Genomic DNA, 22,515 nt, shown 5'->3' on the forward strand with positions numbered 1-22,515 from the left:
GGGGCGGGGAGGCACGTCACGTGGGCGGGGGCCGCCCCGCACAAAGATGGATGGCCGTGGGCGCCGCATCACGTGGGCGGGGGCCGCCCCGCACAAAGATGGCGGCGGGCGCCGCAGCAGGTGGGTGGAGGACCGCCCGCACACGGATGACCAGGTGGGCGGAGGGCCGCCCCGCACGGAGATGACCAGGTGGGCGGAGGGCCGCCCTGCACACGGATGACCAGGTGGGTGGAGGACCGCCCGCACACGGATGACCAGGTGGGTGGAGGACCGCCCGCACACGGATGACCAGGTGGGTGGAGGACCGCCCGCACACGGATGACCAGGTGGGCGGAGGGCCGCCCCGCACGGAGATGACCAGGTGGGCGGAGGGCCGCCCTGCACACGGATGACCAGGTGGGCGGAGGGCCGTCCCGAATGCGGATGACCAGGTGGGCGGAGGGCCGTCCCGAATGCAGATGACCAGGTGGGCGGAGGGCCGCCCCGCACACGGATGACCAGGTGGGCGGAGGGCCGCCCCGCACGGAGATGACCAGGTGGGCGGAGGGCCGCCCTGCACACGGATGACCAGGTGGGCGGAGGGCCGTCCCGAATGCGGATGACCAGGTGGGCGGAGGGCCGCCCGCACTCGGATGGCGGTGCACCTCTCCGCCTCCCTGACCCCAGCCCGGCCGACGGCCCGATTTCTCCGCGAGGGCGGCCCCGGGATGTCCCCCGAGTGCTCGGCGGGCGACGCGCTGCTAGTCCCGCTTGTTTGGAGCCGAACTGTAGTGAGCAGCCTCGCGTCACCAGGTGTAATGAAATGTTCAAACTCCATCTCTCTCTCATACAATCGAAGACCAGGAGAGAATGAATAAAAGGCATCCCCTGGGATCCCTGGGTGGCGCAGCGGTTTGGCGCCTGCCTTTGGCCCAGGGCGCGATCCTGGCGACCCGGGATCGAATCCCACGTCGGGTTCCCGGTGCATGGAGCCTGCTTCTTCCTCCGCCTGTCTCTGCCTCTCTCTCTGTGACTATCATAAATAAATAAAAAAAAGTTAAAAAAAAAAAGAAAGGCATCCCCTGGGAAAATATGTCTAATAATGATAATTCCTTACATTCTGTGGCATATTTAAAGCACCTTATTTTCTGCAGCCTGAAAACTGACGATCAGAACGGATGTTTATTGCCCACAACTTCACAGTTAGTGGTACAACTAGGCTAGCAAGTTCTTTGCATGACATTAAACTGCTTCTTATAGTATAGATTTGTTGAATACCTGAATGATTACAACACTGTTAGAACCCACGGGTTGAAAAATAGCCTAGCACAAATCTCTTTGTAATAGGAATTTATAACAATTGGGGTGACTTAGACATGGGAAAAATCGGTAACATTATACTGGACAGTACAGGTTTATAGCTATATATGGGCATATATAGTAATCATACAAGTATTCAATATAAATTTACTCAATTTACTAAAATGTGCAAGGTAACATCCTAGGCTCTGTAGAAATACACGAAAGTACAAGATGAGATCTGTGCCGGGTTTAAAACTAGTGGAAAGACAAATATACTTCCCCAGAAATTATTTACAACATAAGGCAATATGTAATTGCTATTGGTTTCAGTGGAAAGATCAATATGAGATGGAAATTTGGAAAAGGGGTGTGAGGAGTATATTTAAATGAAAATAAAATATTGCAGTTAAGGAATATTATGTTGGAGACACTAAAAACAGGGAAGCCATAATTTGCAGAAGGTGGGGGTAGAACAGATTGATGGTCGTGGAGGTTTAGGATGTACACTGAGGAATGATGAAAGATACAGTAATGTTGATTAGTTAGGAATGGGTTATATCACTTACTTTGGGTGAGTAAGCAAGAAGAGAGCATGGATCTCCAACACTATATTATACAAGACTTCTTCAGGAATCCAAATGAAAACTTGAAATTCATTTCTTGTACTTCCAGGAGGTATGCAGTACTTCAAAATGAATGGTTCATCGAAGGCACATAACTAAAACAGTGTGTTACATAGCTGAACACGGAGTAAACTTTGCTTCAGAGTTAGTCTAAAATGAATATAGTGGAGAATAATTTTTAGAACTTCAATAAAAGAGTCTTTATTTTCTGTTATTTCAATTTTCTGTAATCAGGAGAAAAAGGAAATCACTTTGTGTTATGTCTTTGAAATAAGAATAAATCAGTATTTTCTACAACTTTACATTGTTTATCCATGTGGAAGAAGACATAGAAGAGATTGGGAGATAAGTGGGCCCCGTACAAAGGAGGAATGAGCTGCATGGAACAATAATTGTTTCATTTCCTTAACAGATGAGGTGGTTTATTCCAGTGGTTCCCATATGTAAGTTAAGTGCCAGAATCCTGGAGCTATTAACATCACAGATTTCTGGGTCCTACGTCATTCCCTAATTTAAAATGCAAAATTCTCCACATATAAGCTCTTCCTTCGTCTTCAGATTCATTTCATGCCACATTCTCCTTTGCTCACCACAACCTAGCTATACAGCTTTGTGTTCTCAAACATGCCAAGCTCTTGCCCACCTTACAATCTCTGCATTAAGTTTTGTTTTCTATCTCAACTGCTTTTCCCTCCCATCTTTGCCTCTCTGGTTCCTCCCCAACATTCAGGTTTCTGCTGAGATGCCATTCCCTCCCTCAAAATAGAACCTTCCTTATTTTCTACCTTAGCCTGTTTGTCTCCATAATTCTTATAATGTGTAATTATTTCATTAAATGCTTCCTGTTAGAATATAAGCTCCAGGAGGTCAGGGACGTATCTGTCTTGTTCACTAAGTACCTGGTACACAGTCGGCGCTAAATAAATAACTGCTGAATGAACGAAGGATGCTGGTGAGCCAACAGAAAAATGGCAAAGGTGTTTCAATGTAGCAAGCTAGGAAGCAGTTAGAGCAAATAGGAAAATAAATGTACAAAATTACAGAAATATGTAATGATCTGGGCTTTCTGTATTTGGGTTTGTATTCATTAATAAAAATTCTCTAGCACATAAGGACACTAAGAATATTTGGAATATGACTAAGCTTGGTAGTTTTGATATTGGTCCTTCTGGCTCTAAATACTGCTCTGCCACTTATTAGCTGGGTTATTTTCAACGAGTTATTTAACCTCTCTTAAAACTTGTTTCCTCTATAAAATAGGAAAAATGGGCAGTCCAGGTGGCTCAGTGGTTTAGCGTCGCCTTCAGCCCAGGGTGTGATCCTGGGGACCCTGGATCGAATCCCACATCGGGCTCCCTGCATGGAGCCTGCTTCTCCCTCTGCCTGTGTCTCTGCCTCTCTCTCTCTCTGTCTCTCTCATGAATTAAAAAAAAAAAAAAAATCTTAAAAAAAAAAAAAAACCAAAAGGAACAATGATAGTTTCAAAGCAACGTGAGATGTAGGTGAAATATGTAAAAATAATAATGTGCCAGGCACAGCAAAAACTCACAATAAAAGTCAACTAATCATATACCATATACACAAAGAGCTTTCTCTTGAAAAAGAGCTTAAAATCTCTGGAGCTGGAGATCTCAAACACACGCTCTTCTAGACACTTTTATTCTTCTAATACTAAACTATTGGCAGTTTTCTGAATTCCTCCCTTTTCCCACGGGTGGCTCAGCGGTGTAGCGCCGCCTTCAGCCCAGGGCCTGATCCTGGAGACCCGGGATCGAGTCCCACGTCGGGCTCCCTGCATGGAGCCTGCTTCTCTGCCTCTCTCTCTCTCTCCTGTGTATTCTCATGAATAAATAAATAAAATAAAAATCTTTAAAAAAAAAAAAAAAAAAGAAAAGAAAGCCATTCCTCCACGAGCAACCTCTTCATTCTTGAAGTCTCAGCTTCAACCCCCACGCTCACTGTGAAGTCTTCCTCGGTATCGCCACCACTACCATCCCGCAGAATTTATTACTGTGAATAAATCACGATGAATTGCACGCTACCATCTGGACCTGGGGGATACTTTTGTTGCATCTGCTCTGTTGCAATCACTGTGTTCTCCTGGTGCCCCGTGTCCGGTAGCCTGAGCAAGCTGTGGCATCCCCCTAACTCCGCACCCATCCAGTCCTTCACCTACAATAGGCGCACGACTGGATGCTGAAGCAAGACCTCACGACTTGGGGGTCCTTTGACCTGGCAGGAACGCGACCTCCGGTGACATCTCCCAACCTCCCCCATCTGTAAAACTGAGGTGACATTTTGTACTTGGTTGTTAAGGGGCGTCCAGGGGACAGCCCAGGTGCCCCAAAGCGGAGCCAGCGCATCGAAGGGGCCCAGGGAGGAAACGCGCCGGCCAGCGCCGCCGGGGCAGGCGAGGCCCACTGCGCAGGCGCACGCAGGAGGGGGTGGGGTGCTCGCTCCCGGGACCCAGTGCGGAGTTCCGGACGCCGGCTGGGCACCCGGCCGCCGCCAGTCGCGGAGCTGACGTCATCTCCGTGCGCTGCCACGTCTGCTGAGCTCCGCGGTAATGGAGGCCGGGGATGAGTGCTGACCCGGCCGGGTTCTGCCTCTAACTTTAGCTCTGGCTCTGACTCTGGTAGTGACCTGGGGCCGGGGCGCGGGCTGGCAGCCCGAAGCCTGGGCACCTCCTGTCGCCTTCCCGGGCGGGGACGGCCTGCGGACGAGCAGCTGGTTTGGAGCGCGTCAACGCGGGGAGGGAGTGCTCTCGCCTGGGGTCCAGCCTGTGCCGCCGCCCCGGGATCCCGCCCCGCCGGCCGGTCCTCCTCCATGCGTGAGTATGAGCGAGCCTCGGCGCCGCGGGGTCGTCTCGGCCTGCTGCGGCTCCCGGTTTGCGCAGGAAGAAGCGCTTTGTCGTGGTTCCCCGTGGAGGGGCCAGCCTGTGGAAGTGTGTGGTCCCTTGTCAGCCGCCCCCCTCCCCCCCCGCCTCTTCTATCCCAGTTTCACACTTCTCTTTCCCTCGTTAATGGAGCGCGGACCAGCAGTCCTGACGCCCAGCGGTTTGGCTGTTTCGTCTCCTCTGGCGTTTCTTAGTCCACAGCCAGAAGCTGTTAGGAATACGGAACACCGGATCGGTCTGCAGGAACATTTGAAAACCAGGGCTTTTCCATTTTTCAGTTTTTTTTTTCCCCCAGTATTATTTAGGAAGCAGATTTGGGGGCGTATACATAAACAGACCCTCTTTTTTCGGTGAGGGTCTTTGTTCCTTGTCTTTTAATCCCTACCGTGTAAGTGCTTTCTGAATGATTTTATACCAGTTTTTTCTGCAGTGGGCATCCTCCATAGCCCCTTCTGATATTTTCACTCTGACATATGGAGTTGCCATTTGAACAGTTTCCTTTTTTTTTTTCTTTTAAGATTTTATTTATTTATTAGGGATACACAGAGAGAGAGACAGAGACACAGGCAGAGGGAGAAGCAGGCTCCTTGCAGGGAGCCAGATGTGGGACTCGATCCCGGGTCTCCCTGGGCTGAAGGCGGCGCTAAACCGCTGAGCCATCCGGGCTGCCCTAAGATTTTATTTATTTATTCATGAGAGACACAGAGAGAGAGAGAGAGGCAGAGACAGGCAGAGGGAGAAGCAGGCTCTGTGCAGGGAGTCTGATGTGGGACTCGACCCCGGGTCTCCAGGATCATGCTCTGGGCCGAGCTGGCACTAAACCGCTGAGCCACCCGGGCTGCCCCTAAACAGTTTACTTTTAAAGAACTAGCAGGCCAACTGCTGTACTTTCTTCCATCTTGTCAGTCCTTGCGGCAATCCCTGTAGGACAAGGAACACTTTTGACTAAACAAACTCAGAGGTTAAATGCTTGAGCTACAGTCTCATAATATGTAGCAGATCCAATCCCCTGAAACCAGATCCCTTGATCACGAAACCCGACATTTTGGACAGTGCTGATTTTCTTGTATTTCCAGTGGTTTACTGTAAAGTATTACATATGAATTGAAAATGTGTATATGTTAGGCATTTCTTGTTAACTTTTACCTGAGTGTCGTATCATTCATACGACACAGGTCAACTCAGGAAAGACACAAACTGTGACTTACCTAAGGCTGAACAAAGCTTAGATCAGAACTTAGGCTTCTGACCCATTAAAGTCTGAATAGTCCTTTCTTTATTTTTATTCACTTTTTAAAAAAGATTTTATTTATCTATTCATGAGACACACACACACACAGAGGCAGAGACACAGGCAGAGGGAGAAGCAGGCTCCATGCAGGGAGCCTGACATGGGACTCGATCCCCGGTCTCCAGGATCAGGCCCTGGGCTGATGGCAGCACTAAACCACTGAGCCCCCCGGGCAGCCCTAGTCCTTTCCTTAGGATAAAGTAGGTAATAGACACTGGGGGAGCATTTATTTGAATATCTGGTTTTACAAGGCATGCTCACTCAGTTTTTCTGTTGTTTTGTTACATTGCTTAGTTTAAAAATAGTAAACTGATATTTAAATGTCTTTTCTTTTGTTCAGTTGAAACAGGTTGACAGCCATTAACCTAGGTTGCAACTACAGGTGGCGCTGGAAGCAGACTGGTTCCCGGACATGCCCGGTGGAAGGAGGGGCCCTAGTCGGCAGCAGCTAAGCCGTTCAGCTTTACCTTCTTTACAGACTTTGGTTGGTGGGGGCTGCGGCAATGGAACAGGCCTGAGAAACAGGTAAAGGAGAAATAAGACTATACATAATTTGTAATATACTATGATCAGTACGACTAACATAGCAGTCATGCTATTCAGATACTTGCTTATCAGGGTTATTTCTTGGCAGTGAAGTGGGAATCCTGCCCTGAAGATTGAAAGCTCAGTATTTCAGCATATTTTGGAGTGGAAAGCTGTGATATAGAGCCCACAAAGTGAAAGCAGTCCAGTTCTCACCTGTGGCTGATAATCGAAATTCTAATCATCTAATCATCATTAATAGCTTTTTAGCTATTAAAAGAAGGGAGAAGTGAATTAAAGTACAAGAGGAGGGGATCCCTGGGTGGCTCAGCGGTTTAGCGCTTGCCTTTGTCCCAGGGTGTGATCCAGGAGTTCTGGGATCGAGTCCCACATCAGGCTCCCTGCATGGAACCTGCTTCTCCCTCTGCCTGTGTCTCTGCCTCTCTCTCTCTTTCTCTTTCTCTCTGTGTGTGTGTGTGTGTGTGTGTCTCATGAATAAATAAATAAAATCTTTAAAAAAGAATAAATAAAGTACAAGAGGAGTGTTGTGGTTTAACTCTTTACTAGCGTTCTTTTGTTTTTTGTTTTTTTTTTTAGCAGAGGAGGACGAATTAAAAGTGATAGTTAACATGAAATTCTAAAATTATAAGTCATATTCTATTAAGAGTCTTAAAAATTATTTTGTTCAAAAAAATTGTTTGAAATGAATAAACTCAATTGTAACCCAAACATTGTAAGACTTGTGTATAAGAATAAAGAATTTGGTCTTTTTAATGGAAATTTATCTTTGTTCCTAATTTTTTTTTTTTATAATTTTTTTTAATTTATTTATTTATTTATGATAGTCACAGAGAGATAGAGAGAGAGGCAGAGACACAGGCAGAGGGAGAAGCAGGCTCCATGCACCGGGAGCCCGATGTGGGATTCGATCCCGGGTCTCCAGGATCGCGCCCTGGGCCAAAGGCAGGCGCCAAACCGCTGCGCCACCCAGGGATCCCTTAAAGTTAGGAGGAATTATTTCTAATCTTATCTAGGATAACTCATTTCATGAGGAGTTTCAGTCATGTAGCAGTGGAAAGAGGTGATTTTTACTTTATATCAAGTGTTTGAACAAGATAATTTTTGTCACTTATTTTCTGCTTCCTCTCTGAATAGTTTTCTCTTGCTTGGATTCTAGTTTTCAGTACTAGTAGTAATCAGTACTGTTGCCTTTTCAGGCTCTCCTGATGTTACTTGTCCACTTCTCTCTTCCTGGCCTGCCCTCTCTCTTTCTTTCTGACTTTCCAACCAAAGTTCTACTGAGTCCTCAAAATCAGTTCTGATCTTGTTTTAGTGGGGCTCTCCCTGAAATTCCAGTTTGAAGGGATTTTTCTAGTCTCTGATTCTTCTTATACTAATTTTCAATCCAAATTTTATATTTGTATATGTATACAGAGCACTTGTAATTTATTCTAGAGTATTATTTTTTATTGTTTTTTGGATTTCTTGATGTTAAAAACAGTGATACACTGCTCTGTAGTAAGATGTTGAAAATAAATGAAATAGTAAACTGCAGTACTTTTTGAAAGTTTAAATTTTCCAAAATTTCTACAATAACTTGTATTAGTTTACATTTTAAAAATAAGAAAAAAGAGTAAGTGAAAATGCTTTTGAAGAAAGGTACTATAAAACATAGATTTTGAGGTAAAGGATGTTTTGTATTTAAGTGCATGCCTTAATTTTACCGATATATACTATCAATTTAGTGATTTAGTTGTTTACAATTGCAATGGAAAATTGTAGTTGTGCCTAGCTTGGATTGTAGCTAGCTAAAAAATTCTAATTCTCTGTATTAACTCTGGCAGTTGTTTGTTCATTTTCTTCTACTTTGGTTTTGTGGATTCCCCTAAGTAATTCGTTCTCAGACTGCCCTGATGGAATCCCTCCTCACAGTTTTGGGGACTGTTTGAGGAGGAAGAGTTAGGCAGGCCTAGTAGTCCAGGCTTCAGGTTTCCCAGTCCTCTCTTAATCAGACTAACTCCTTCTCCTGTGTGTTTCAATATCAAGATACTGGAGCAGCCCGGTGGTTCAGCGGTTCAGCGCTACCTTTAGCCTAGGGCACAAGCCTGGAGACCTGGGATCGAGTCCCACGTCGGGCTCCCTGCATGGAGCCTGCTTCTCCCTCTGCCTGTGACTCTGCCTCTCTCTCTCTCTCTCTGTCTCTCATGAATAAATAAATAAAAATCTCTAAAAATAAATAAATAAATAAATATCAAGATACCATGTAAAATGCCCTTTGGAGGAGGGAAAATGAAGTGTTCTGCTAGTTAAAAAAAGCATTGAAAATCACATTTCTAGATGGTTCTTCCTTGGTTTAGTGAATATAGGAATCAAATGTGGACTAAAATCCTCCTTCAGGTTTGCAGATAGAATACTCGAAAGACCTAGGAACATTTGAAAAATACCTGTGCTCTGGAAAGGATGTAGCTATGATCATATGTTCTTTTTTCTGCCTTTTTTTAAAAAAAATATTTATTTATTCATGAGAGACGCAGAGAGAGAGGCAGAGAGAGAAGCAGGCTCCATGCAGGGAACCTGATGTGGGACTTGATCCTGGGTCTCCAGGATCACATCCTCAGCCGAAGGCGGCGCTAAACCGCTGAGCCACCCGGGTTGCCCTTTTTTCTGCCTTCTTTGTAGCTCTTCTGTCCTGACTCTCAGGGTTCCAGTCATGGTCACCTTGATCTACTTCTCCACTCCACAGTATTCAAACATATTTGAATGAAATGAAAGATCATAGTTGTTCATGGCTTTAAAAATCACTAAAACTATTATTGAGTGGTTATTTTGTGACACTTTTATCTAAAGAGGTTATTTTGGAAGAAGATGGTTCTATATTTGTTTTTTGATGGGAAAGAAAAAGCCTAAAATAGGTTATTATATAACACCTAGGAAGAGTTATAAGAAATATGGATAAAACCAGTGGTAAATGGCCTAGAAAATAATTTTAGGAAGGACGTATACAAAGAAAGATGAGGAAAACTCACTTTTGGAGTGTTTGTAGAGTACTAAGGAGAGAAATTGATAATTTCTTAAGCGTGATATAATTTAGATGATATGTTTGATTCTGTAAGACATAGGTCAGCTGGAGGAGAGAGCATTTGCCAATGGTTGTAGCATGATTGGTGAAGGTCAGCTTGGGAATGTCAGAGCTAGTTTGATGACACAATCAAGATTGAAATCCATAGTTTCATGTCCTCTTTTTTTTTTTCCCCTCTGGGGAGCAGGGATTTATTCATAGGGTAAAGTATTTACTTGATTGCCTTCTAAAGAAGGAGGATATGCTGTGAGTTTCTGAGTTTCCCAGAGATCGTTTAGTTGAGGGAGAATTTTATTTGAGAAGGACTAAGAGTGATTTTTTTTCTTTGTTTTGGCCTTGCATATACTTTGTTAATAATATGACCTGAGCATGTCAAAATGATCACTGCTTTCTCCATCCCTCCTAATTCTTTTTTATTCTTTTGGATCTTTCTTGCTTTATCCCTATGCTTAGACAAAACCTTGGTAAAAACGTTGGGTGCTGAACCTCTAATGAACCTTCCTGGTAGACAGCATTTTACATGTGTTTTCACAGGTAGTTGCTGAAGGATTTAAGTGAGTCCTATGTGACTCCACTGATAAGGACTCTTGGAATTTTGTACCTGATTTCCTCTGGACTTTGCCCCATGTACCTATTCCCTCTGCTAATTTTGATTTGTATCCTTTTGCTGTAATGAACACAACTATATGCCAAGTTCTTTGAATCTTCCTAATGAACCCTCAAGCCTGGGCATGATCTTGGGGACCTGTAGCACAGTTTGAAAGAATATTCTATGTTAACATTGGAAAGAATTCTTTTTTAAAAAATTTATTCATGAGAGACACGGAGAGAGAGGCAGAGACATAGGCAGAGAGAGAAGCAGGCTCCTCGCAGGGATCCCGATGCAGGACTCCATTCTGGGACCTGGGATCCCGCCCTGGGCTGAAGGCAGACCTCAAGTACTGAGCCACCCAGGTGTCCCTGAAAAGAATTCTTTAAAGAGAATATATTCCAACTCCTGTATTTTAAGTGAAGAAACTGAGGCTCAAGGATATAAAGTTACTTTCTCAAAGACTACAGCTGGTCTATCTAGACTAGGACTATCCCACATTGTGTCTCAAATATATTTCTGCCATTTTGCCTTTTTTGCATCTATTTTTATATCCTGTGAGAGAAATAATGTTTTCATTTTTCCTAAATAATATGTCTAACTAATTTTCTGAGATACACAGACCAAGACTGTTTATTTTAACTTTTTTTTTTTTTTTTGGTTTTAAGAACTTTGATCTTATCTCCTATTAAGCCTTCAAATTAGAAGAAAGCTTTCCTTTTTCCCTCAGATACTCTGCATCACTTTGACCTTTGTTCCCTTTTTTTTTTGGCTTGAAGTATAATAGCCAAAATCTTGTGTAAAATTTCACAAATATAGATCTTCTGCACTTTGTTTTTTATTTATTTATTTATTTTATTTATTTTTTTTTTTGCACTTTGTTTTGAATATTTCTTGAACCTCAGCATTTATTTGTTAACAGCAGAAGCATGTTAGTCTGCTTTACTTGGGAAAAATTCTGTAAGAATCTTTTTAACCTTTAAATAGTAACAAATAATTTAGCATGCTTTCTCCCTTCATTATTTTTGATGGAAAAGGAATAAGAATTTTCAATTTGTTCTAGAGTAAAGGCTCCTAACCCTATAACTTTTCATCAGAATTTTGTATTTCCTTATCTCATGATTAACTGGGGAGAGGCAATAGATTGACTCTTGGCATTAATCGCCTACATTCAGGTCCACCAACTTGTACAACTCCACAGAGCACCTTTCACATTGTATTCTATATGAATGAAAGCTGGAGTTGTGCAGTGGCCAATGTGTTAATAATAATGTGTTAATGATTGGTTTATAATTGAACAAGTGAGGTTGTGAGACCTGCTGGTACTTCACAACCTACTCTGTGGTAAGCTTGTTGTATTCGATTAGTATTTGGAAATGAGGGGAAGTAGTTTTTACAGTTTTTCCCACCCTCTCCCAGCCTATTCCTGTTCTTCCCTTCTAGCTCTTTTCAGATTCTACCATGGTATTCTTTTTTTTTTTTTTTTTTTTTTTATTAAAGTAGGCTCCATGGGGCTTGAACTCAACCTCTGAGATCAAACGTAAGCTGAGATCGAGAGTCGGATGCTCAACTGACTGAGCCACCCAGGTGCCCCTCTGCCATGATATTCTTAACTGGTCAGAATGAGCAGAGTTCATATTCCCATGAGTCACTTGAAGTACTAAAAATGTCACATATTAATGTTATTCTATATTTGGAAATCTTAGAGGGGAAGGTAACAGTATCATTGTTCCTCCTCTGGAATCTTCTTTGGAAATATCCGAAACAAGCTTCTTTTCCTTGTTCTGAAATAATAGTAGACCCTTAGATATCTGTAACTATTACCAGCTATGTAAACAATGGGAGAGCTTATTCCCTACCCACCTCCATCTTAGCGTTTTCGATAGCCCATCTATTTATGATTTATAAAAAAGCCTGGAAATTTAAAAATAAATAAAAATGCCTGGAAGAAAGAAAGAACAGCCAGAAGAGGGGGAGTAAAATCTCTATATTTTAATTTGTATATTAAGAGATCTCTCTTTTGTGACCACATTAGTCTGCTGCCTTCTCAACATGAAGGTATATATGTGACTTGAACTAGGAAAAGTACGGTCTCTGTCCTTAAGATTATGATCTGATAGACAAAACATAAAAGTATATAGGAAATTATGTAATAGTAATGAAAAGTACAATAGTAAAGGCATAATTTAGGTATAATGGTGGTACAGGAGTGAGATGAATTGGTTTAGATTGACTGAGTCATTAAGCTTCATGGAGGATATGCTCAATAATTTAAAAAGTCTTGAAGGATTTTGTCAGTAAATGTGTAGGTGAGGGGTTAAGGAAGGTGGTTTTGAGTGGTATTGCTGGTGAAAAGAATATACAAAAGAATAGCAAATAGCATATTTGCTATTTTGAATTTTTTTTGCTGTAGAATAGCAAGTCTATAGGTTGCATGTGGAGGAGTGACAAGAGATTGGGCTAATCTGTTAAGTAGAGAGCTGCATAGGACATACTAAAAATTTCTGGATGTTATCCTGTTGGCAGCAGAGCGCCATTAAAGGGTTTTAGGCAAGACGGGAGCATTGTCAGTTTCACTTAGATCTCTGAAGGTAGGTTGGAGAATTTGATGAAGTTAATTTTAGGGAGATTACTTCAATAGTTTAAATGAAAAATGGTAATTACTTGAACTAAGGCAATGGGTTTAAAGAGGAGGGTGCAGTGGGAAAAGTTTTACAAAGTGAAATATTTAAGATTTAGAGAGTGACTGAATATGGGGAGTCAGGAAAGTTCTTTTTTTTTTTTTTTAATTTTATTTATTTTTTCATGATAGTCACACAGAGAGAGAGAGAGGCAGAGACATAGGCAGAGGGAGAAGCAGGCTCCATATAGGGAGCCCGATGTGGGATTCGATCCCGGGTCTCCAGGATCGCGCCCTGGGCCAAAGGCAGGCGCCAAACCGCTGCGCCACCCAGGGATCCCAGGAAAGTTCTAATATAACTCCCAGGTTTCTAATTTAAGCAGTTACTGAGTGGGCCACAAACCAGGGTCAGGATTTTAGGAGGAAGAACACAGCAAAGTCCAGTACACAACTTGATAACATAGATCTGAAATTCAGCAGTGAACTCTACGGAGAGAAATTTTAGTTTTCAACATGTTAAAGAGAATGGAACCTGAGGCCACATTTTTGGGCACTAAGAGAATGTGTGTAGAGGGAGAAGACAAGAACAGGAGATTCTAGGGTAGAGTCCTGAGGGAAGGCCAACAGTTAAGCAGTAAGTGGAGAAGGAAGGAAGCAGGGGCCCTTATGCTGTTTAAGATTGAAAGGTACCACGATTTGAATTAATTGTGGTTTTCTCTTTCAGAAATGGTAGTGCTATTGGCCTTCCGGTCCCACCTATCACAGCCTTAATCACCCCAGGTCCTGTTCGTCATTGCCAAATTCCTGATTTGCCTGTAGATGGAAGCCTGCTCTTTGAATTTCTCTTTTTCATCTACCTGCTGGTTGCTCTCTTTATTCAATACATCAATATCTATAAAACAGTGTGGTGGTATCCTTATAATCATCCTGCGTCTTGTACTTCACTGGTAAGTCTTAATAGACTTTTAATTTCGTTATGTTACTTTTAATTTCATTATGTTACTTAACCAAGAAACTAGCTGGAAAGCCTCTGTGTACAAATTATACTTTTCTTAGTAACTTTTCTTCTAAAAAAATGTTTTCTGTTAAACCACAGATTACTTTCAGAACTGTAATCTCATAAGATTATTAAAATATAAGTATCTGGAAAGTTAAAATACAAATGAAAATGCAGAAAACATTTAAATAACTTATTATAATAATATCAAGAGTCTTGATGTTTAGCTTTCTTTGCACTATTTGTTGGACTTAAGGTGCCAATATGACTAAATTCCAGGAAATTTACCCTTTTTGTTTTTTAAAATTTTATTTGTTTGATAGAGAACGAGTGAGCATGAGAGAGAACAGATGGGGGGAGGCTCTCTGCTGAGCAGAGAGCCTGATGTGGGACTCAGTCCCAGGATCCTGGGATCATGACCTGAGCTTAAGGCAGATGCTTAACTGTCTGAGCCACCCAGGCACCCCGGAAGTTTACCCTTTTAATGACTACCGTAGGATGATGGTTGCTTCTGTAACAAACCCCAAATTGTGTAATACTTCACACACATAATGGTCTGAGGCAGTTGTTTGATTTGCAGGAGTAGCACTTCCATGTGGTCAGTCAGTGGACTCAGACTGATGCAGACTCTGCTGTCTTCCCGTATGTAGTCTCCAAGTTGACTGTGGGTCACTTCTTTCAGCTGGAAAGGGGAAAGGCATAGAGAATAATAAAGGAGAGGTTCTTAGTGGCCAGGCTCACATCATATTCCCGTATGTCCACTCCTAACTGCAAGGAGACTGGAAAGTATGATCCTTTCATAGGATTTGTTACCGTGAATAAAACTGGGCTGTTAAAAAATAAAATCGAGACAAGAACTAGCTGTCTTTGCTGAAGTTCCTCAAAATATATTGTAGGTCTCTTCTACCCTCTTTCCATTTATTTAGGAGAGGTTAGATAATCTTGACGCAGAGAATGTTCCCTATAGATGGGTATGTAAAATAACGAGTAAGGCTACCCCGGTTACTTGATAGGTAAATGGTTGGCAGTGGCAGATTCGGATGGAGATGACACTATAGGATAAAGAAGACTGTTGTGCTAGATAGTTTATGTATGTGTTTGGGGGCTTATCAATGGTTAGAAAACTTCTTGGCCTGGTGAACATAGGAATCAAATGTGGAGGGAGTTGGGCGGGGGGACGGGGTGACTGGGTGATGAGCACTAAGGGGGGCACTTGACAGGATGAGCACTGGGTGTTATACTAGATGTTGGCAAATCGAACTCCAATAAAAAAAAATATACAAAAAAAAGGAATCAAATGTGGACCAAAATGTTCAAAATAATATGGGAACGGAATAAACAGTTTTTTAAAAATGATCTTATCACTTGGTTGTTCCTGGAATTAAGTATTAAGAATTTTCTTTCCATATTAATGATATACCTACTTAATACCAAGTAAAGAGAATTTCAGTTTCTTTAAGAATTACAATGATTTGGCGCAGCTCTTTTTCTTGAGCTTACCTATTCTATCAAGAGTGTACTTTTTGGTTTAATAAACTTTCTCACTTGAAAAATAAGTAATAAACTTTCTCACTTGAGTTCCTTTAAAAAAAAAAAAAAGAAGAAGAAGAAGAACTGAGGTGATTCGGTGCCATATTGTGTGCTTTTTTTTTTTTTATAATCTTTTTTCCTGGATTATGAATTTATGAGTTTAGGACCTGTATTTCATCCTTCTTTGGTCATGGTATTGTAAAATGAAGAAGTTGGATTAGATGACTTTTAAGGCTTCTTCCAGCTGTGTGGCTCTATATGTAAATTTCTCATTATCTTAACAACGGCATTGGCAAACATTCATTAAAGGATTTACTATTCTTTGCAAGTATTATCTCATTTACTCCTAAAAACAGGTAGATACTACTGTTTGGTTCCAATATTATAAATGAGAAATAGGAGACCTAGAAATTCCAAAACTGGCTCAAAATCGCATAGTGATGAAGTGAGTACTCTCACTGCTATTTCTACTTCCTATATTTAGTCTATATTTACTCTATAAATACTTGTTGGGGAGTTCATTATTCAGTTTTCACTTTGAGATTCCATGGAAACTTCTCAGTTGTTGAATTTTCAGGCTAATCAAAGAGCTCTTCTCTCAGTCAACTATTTCTGACAGTTCTTTTAAAAGTCCCCTACAAATGCTGCGTTGCAACAAAGGGAGCCAGTGCTCCTGTTATAATCAGAAAGCTGCTGCTAGAGCTGCTGAGTCCAGAATTATGCTTCCTTTGCTCTGACTCATACCATCAAAAATGGGTGCCTTTTACCCTACCTTGCTCCCTACTTCACTCAGTTCTGAATTCAGGTTTTATGTAATGCTTACGGTTGGCAGAAACTAAGTCAAATCTAGAACTTCAGTTGCAAGAAAGTCTGGAAATGTAGTTTTTAGTTTTCCGGTCTGTGCAATAGAGGAAGTCACACTTGAAGCAGGTTATCCTGTGGACTGGGTCACTTATCTGCCACATGTGGTCTTAGCTCACACAAACCTTAGTGTTTAATTGTGGAACTAAGAGTAACATCTGTGGAATAGCAAATAAGATTTTAGCCCATCAGTCTGAAAGGGGCCTGAATCAGTGAGCTTTTCAAAGGTGAATGGGCTGCCAGATACCTAGTTCCTGTCATTGAAGGTGACATAGGAGATGGCTACCTGCTTGCGATGTCGTAGAAGGGACTTAAATCTCAACTAGTGGTCTGTCTTTTTTAAGTCTTCTACTATGTGTGTCTGTCTCAGAAATTTTTCAGATTTATATATTAGGTTTTTCTTTTCCCATTTCAAGATCTTAATAATTATCAAAAAGAAAATATGGACCCCTGAATATGTAAAGTATCATTGTAGCCATCAAGCAGTTAGCTGAATGAGTTTTTTTTTTTTTTTTTAATTTTTATTTATTTTTGATAGTCACACACACAGAGAGAAGGAGAGAGAGAGGCAGAGACACAGGCAGAGGGAGAAGCAGGCTCCATGCACCGGGAGCCTGAAGTGGGATTCAATCCCGGATCTCCAGGATCGCGCCCTGGGCCAAAGGCAGGCGCCAAACCGCTGCGCCACTCAGAGTCTTAATCCTCAGAAACATAAAAGCTGAAAGTAGGGTAGCAAATTATTCAGAATAGTCAGGAGTGTAGGGTGATTAATTAAATATTCTGGTTTATAGAGTAAATCATAAGCAGATTACCAGTTTTTAGTGATTTAGAATGTAACAAAATGTACTTAACCATAAGATACATGAGGCACTGAAATCTTTTGATACAAAAATGTCTTGGATAGACATTTGATACATAACTTAGTGATACATAACTAAGGCCCTCAAAGGTTACGTAGGGGATTTAGTGAATTCGCTTGGGTTATTTTGGAGGAGTGGGGTGAACAAAGAGTCTCAAAGCTGAGTGGGGATAAATATTGTTCAAAAGGAAATGATCTGAGGTAAGCCACTCTAACATTCTGGCTACTTGGCCTTTAAAATGTATCCCAAATCTGGCCACTCCATTGCCCTTGCTACTGACCCTGTTCAATCCATTCAGTCCGTCATCATCTCTTATCTGCATTAAAAGCAGTAATTCCTAACTGATCTTGCCCTGCTACAGTATATTTTCCACCCAGCAGTCATTGTGATTGTTTTAAAATGGAACCTGGCATCCTTTGCATGAAACACTTCCATGACTTTGCATTAGTAAAAAATATATACATAAACTAAATCTTTTATTGCTCATTACCTCATCCCAGCCCTCTTGGTGATGTTCAGACACACCAGGCATATATTTTCCTGCCCTGGGCCTTTGTGATTCATTTTGCCTCTACCTGGGGCTCTCTGCTCTCAGATCTTGTCATAAGTGGTACTTTGTTGTCATTCAGTTCTCAGCCCAAATGTCACAGTCTCAGAGGTGTCCTCCATAACCAGCAGTTTAAATTGGCTCTGCAACTCCCTTCCCAGTTATTATTTATCACTATTTTATTTCTTGACAGTGGTTGTAACAAGCTAAATGTTTTTTCTTGTTAGCTTGTCATTGGCCTTACACTCACATTTATTAAAGTATGGCTTTAGCTGCTGTAATAGGGTGACTAAAACAGAGTAGAACCTTATTTCCTTATTAAATAAGAATCAGGCAAGTGATACGCCAGCATGGAAACTCTGTGTTTCCATTGCTCTACTACTCCTAACATGATTCTTCCAAACCATGGTCTAAGATATAGCTGCCCCAACTACTTACTGTCAGCACATCTGGCCAGCAGGAAGGAGGAAAGGAGAAAGATAGCTCCTTCCTTTAAGGGCATGGCTTGAACGTTGTATATATCATCTCCCCTCACATGTCTTAGCTACAAGTAGTTTTTGCAAGGGAGGCAAGGAAATGAACCTTTGTTAAGGAGTTGGTGTCCAGTTAAATTCAACAATGATGGCAGAAGAAACAACCAGTAATCCTTGCTATCCCCTTTCCCTCTCACACCACAGTAAAAAATAAGATCCAGGAGAGCAGGAAGCTTGTCTGTCATTCTTCATCACTGTATCCTCAGTATCAAGAAGAAGATTGTGGCACACATTGTGGGTGTCCAGTACATATTTATTGATGAATTGAGAAATTCAGCTTTTGATTCTGAAAGAATGACACTGGAAAGTTAACAGACCTTTTGACCATCAAAATGAAAATAATCCCAATTATGTTTGTTGCTAATGACTTTTCATTGTACTTGTTATTTATATAGGCTTAGAACTAGAAGGAACCATACAGCATCTAGGTAATACTATCATTTCTTAGGAAGAAAAGGTCAAATATAAGACATGTTTTTTTTTTTTTTTTTAAGACATGTTTTTAAATCAAGTTAAGAAAGCAATTGACATGTCAGCCAGTTAGGTTAATAGATGTCCAATTAGATTAACGTAGCTTGCATAGAGAGACCAAAAATAAGAACTCCAGAACAGTGGGAGTTCCATCTGATCCACTGAATTTGACACTCATTATAAATGTTGCATTTAAATAAATTATTCTTTTTTAAATGTAATTTTATTTACTAGAGAGAGAGAGAGAGAGCGCATGAGCAGGGAGGGGGCAGAGGGAGAAACAGACTCCTCACTGAGCAGGGAGCCTGGTGCAGATTCCATCCTAGGACTTCAGGATCATGACCTGAGCTGAAGGCAGATGCTTAACTGACTGAGCCACCTAGGAACCCCTTAAATAAATTATTCTTGCCATAATTGTGCAGGTTATCACTTTTTACCCCAAAGCTATAGTCTTTTCCTTTCAATACAGTAAACTTTCAAGAAAAGGAGAGGAGTACATTCCAGATAGTTTAAAATTGTGTTTGAAAAGTTAAAGCAATTTTTCATGAAAGGGGAAGTAGAATTAGGTAGAAGTAGAAAGTAATCTCTCTACGACCTCAAATTATTGTGGTCTGTACATGTAAGGTGATGTAAGGAAGATCTTTTGAGGGCCAGACCTCTTGATGTAGTAGTTCTAGCTGAATACACATATTTCTTTCTGATGCAGTGATTTGTTTCTCTTACAGAATTTTCATCTCATTGATTACCACCTGGCAGCATTCATCACAGTGATGCTTGCAAGGAGGCTGGTATGGGCCCTCATCTCAGAGGTAACAGCTCATTCACTATTTTTTATCACTTGGAGCTGGAGTGAGTTACTAGTAGAATGGATTCAAGCTGAATATGTGAAGTGCGCAAATATAATTTGAAAACAATTACAAATTAAATTTTTTCTACTTCCGTGTGAGTTGTGCTGGTTCTTTTCTTTCTTTCTTTCTTTCTTTCTTTCTTTCTTTCTTTCTTTCTTTCTTTCTTTCTTTCTTTCTTTCTTTCTTTTTTTAAAGATTTTATTTATTTATTTGAAAGAGCACGAGCAGGGGGCAGGAGCACAGGGAGACTCCACCTTGAGTGGGGAGCTCTACTCTGGCAATCCCAGGACCCTGAGACCATGACCTGAGCCCACGGCAGCTGCTTAATCAACTGAGTCACCCATGTGCCCCATGTGTTAGATTTTTTAAAAAAGATTTTCCCACAAGGTACTTAAAATTCATTGTGCTAGAATTCAAGAGAACTGTTAGAAATTTCATTTAATAGGAGCTTATTTCTAGCTTCCAAGTTCTGTATAATTTTTCTAATTTTAGGGGATCCCTGGGTGGTGCAGCGGTTTGGCGCCTGCCTTTGGCCCAGGGCGCGATACTGGAGACCCGGGATCGAGTCCCACGTCAGGCTCCTGGTGCATGGAGCCTGCTTCTCTCTCTGCCTATGTCTCTGCCTCTCTCTCTCTCTCTCTCTCTCTCTCTCTCTCTCTGTGTGACTATCATAAATAAATAAAAATGAAAAAAAAATTTTTTTTCTAATTTTAATAAAGTAAAAATAGAATGAATTTTAAGTAACTATTGATATGAAGAGTTATATATAAATGAACAGTTGTATCTAAAGCTGTTTCAGGTAATATTTACTTGAAATTTATACCATTTGTGGGGTTGCTAGTGAGAGTCATTTGTTTGAGTTTATTAAAAGTTGGAATTTTAAAACGACAACATCAAATTTGCATAAGACTAATCTCGAAGATTAGAATCTTAGTGGGCAGTAAGGGAAGACTTGAGATGTTAATATGATCTTTTTAAAATTTAATGTTGTTGATAGAATTGTCCATTGGTAAGATTCTTTATTTGTAAACTCCATTGGAGGAGGTAAATGTGTTCTTTGACAATTTTATTATCTTACGCCCTATAAATGATAAAAACAAAAAAAAATCTTAACTTAGCTGAAGTGGCTAATAATTTTAATCTTGGATCTTATAATTCAGTGTATAATTTTAAATTAATAATTACTGTAATCACAGATAACTGAGAGTCAGCTTTTTTCCTTCTAAAACCTATATTGAAAGTTTTCGTGTCTGTAAGCCCTGATTTTCAGGAACCTTATTTCTTGTGAGCACAGAGTAATTGCAAACATTAAGTCATTACTTAAAAGCCATTTGAAGTTAACTGAAAAACACTGGTGGTAGGATTACCTGTTTTTCACAAAGGGAAAGCCTATCTAAAATCTTTTCTCCCAGGTTCGTTATTTAGGTCTGAAAATAGATGCTCAGAGGAACTCAGTGAGGAATTTTATGTTTTTATCTGTGAAAACAGGCAGGATTTTGTTTCATCTCTTCAATTACTTAGAAATAATACTTGTGTATATATATATATATATGTCAAATTAGTATATCCAGCTAATGTGTAAATCCTTCACAACTGAGGTTTCTACCTTGGAGCTCCAAGTGCTATAACTTGCTGTATTCCATTGTTTTCTTCTGTTTATGGCTTAATAGTAGCTTAACAAGTTTTGTATGACCTTACGTAGTATATTAGCTGTTTTCTAAAGAAACCTGTAATTCTTACCAAGAACAAAATACTTAAGCTAAGTTTAAATAGATTTTTGGGGATCCCTGGGTGGCGCAGTGGTTTGGCGCTTGCCTTTGGCCCAGGGCGCGATCCTGGAGACCCGGGATTGAATCCCACATCAGGCTCCCGCTGCATGGAGCCTGTTTCTCCCTGTGTCTCTGCCTCTCTCTCTGTCTCTCTGTGACTATCATAAATAAATAAAAATTAAAAAAAAAAATAAATAGATTTTTGGTCAAAGACTTATATCTGTGCCTTGAAGTCCATGAGAAAGAATTAAAGAATGTTTAAATAATTATGGGATCTCTACATAAGGGAATAACATGCAGCCATTAAAAAAATTAAATGTACTGACCAGTAAGATATTAAGTAAAAAAAAAGTATATAATGGCTTAAAAGAAGGTGGGTAGAAGGAACAAAATACATTTGCTTTTAGATGAATAAATTTATCTCTAGGTATATTCACAGTATTTTGGTGAATATATTACCCACTCAGAAATTAAAAATAGGAGCCGTATAGTGATTCTCTTCCTAAAAAAGCTAAATAGGTGGTAAGACCTATCATAAGTCATCTTTCGTTCCCTCCATTAAAATGTTTTGCTTTGGGGGGCAGGGGAGAGCTTATATATCACAGAAAGGATTCCTATGTGAGAATGGCCAATCATTTTTAAGGAGAGGCTGGAGGTAATTAATTCAGAAAGCTAAATAGTATTCTGTGCGGAATGCCTCCAACTAGGTAAGACTGTTCACCTCCAGGCCAATTCTACCTCTTGACTTGCTCCACAAGACCAAAAAATTATTCAGCTAGTCTTCTTCTACCCACCTGAGGCAGCTCCCTTTTTAAAAAACTTTTAGGGCAGCGGTTGGCTCAGCGGTTTAGCGCCGCCTTCAGCCCAGGACCTGATCCTGGAGACCCGGGATCGAGTCCCACATCAGGCTCCTGCATGGAGCCTGCTTCTCCCTCTGCCTGTATCTCTGCCTCTCTCTCTCCATCTCTGTGTCTCGAATGAATAAATAAATAAAAATCTTTTAAAAAAATAAAAATTAAAAAAATAAAAACCTTTTAAATAGGAAGGTAGTACATTTTATTGGAAAAAAATTGGAATGCACTAAAATAAAAAGCAGAAAAAATTTTTAATTACAATCTCATTATTGAAAGGACCGTATGCTGGTATATAAATTTTTATTTGCATATATACTGTACTTCTCAGTTAACATATTAGG

The 22,515-nt window shown here is 40.8% G+C and overlaps 1 protein-coding gene across 2 annotated transcripts in view; it reads left to right on the forward strand.

Annotated features, from left to right (window-relative positions):
* Positions 1-4,428: 4,428 nt before the first annotated feature.
* TMEM39A (transmembrane protein 39A) overlaps positions 4,429-22,515 on the forward strand; it is a 34,376-nt gene continuing 16,289 nt past the window's right edge. Inside the window, exons 1-4 of one of the 2 annotated variants that reach the window (XM_041766254.1) lie at positions 4,429-4,734; positions 6,474-6,616; positions 13,629-13,851; positions 19,429-19,512. In XM_041766254.1, the coding sequence (XP_041622188.1) occupies positions 6,504-6,616; positions 13,629-13,851; positions 19,429-19,512 (420 nt within the window). In that variant the 5' untranslated portion in view covers positions 4,429-4,734; positions 6,474-6,503. Of the gene's footprint in view, positions 4,735-6,431; positions 6,617-13,628; positions 13,852-19,428; positions 19,513-22,515 lie in introns of both variants that reach the window. The other variant, XM_041766246.1, reaches the window with a different exon arrangement.

The sequence above is a fragment of the Vulpes lagopus genome, chromosome 1 (genome assembly GCF_018345385.1).
Source record: "Vulpes lagopus strain Blue_001 chromosome 1, ASM1834538v1, whole genome shotgun sequence".
Classification (NCBI taxonomy): Eukaryota; Metazoa; Chordata; class Mammalia; order Carnivora; family Canidae; genus Vulpes; species Vulpes lagopus.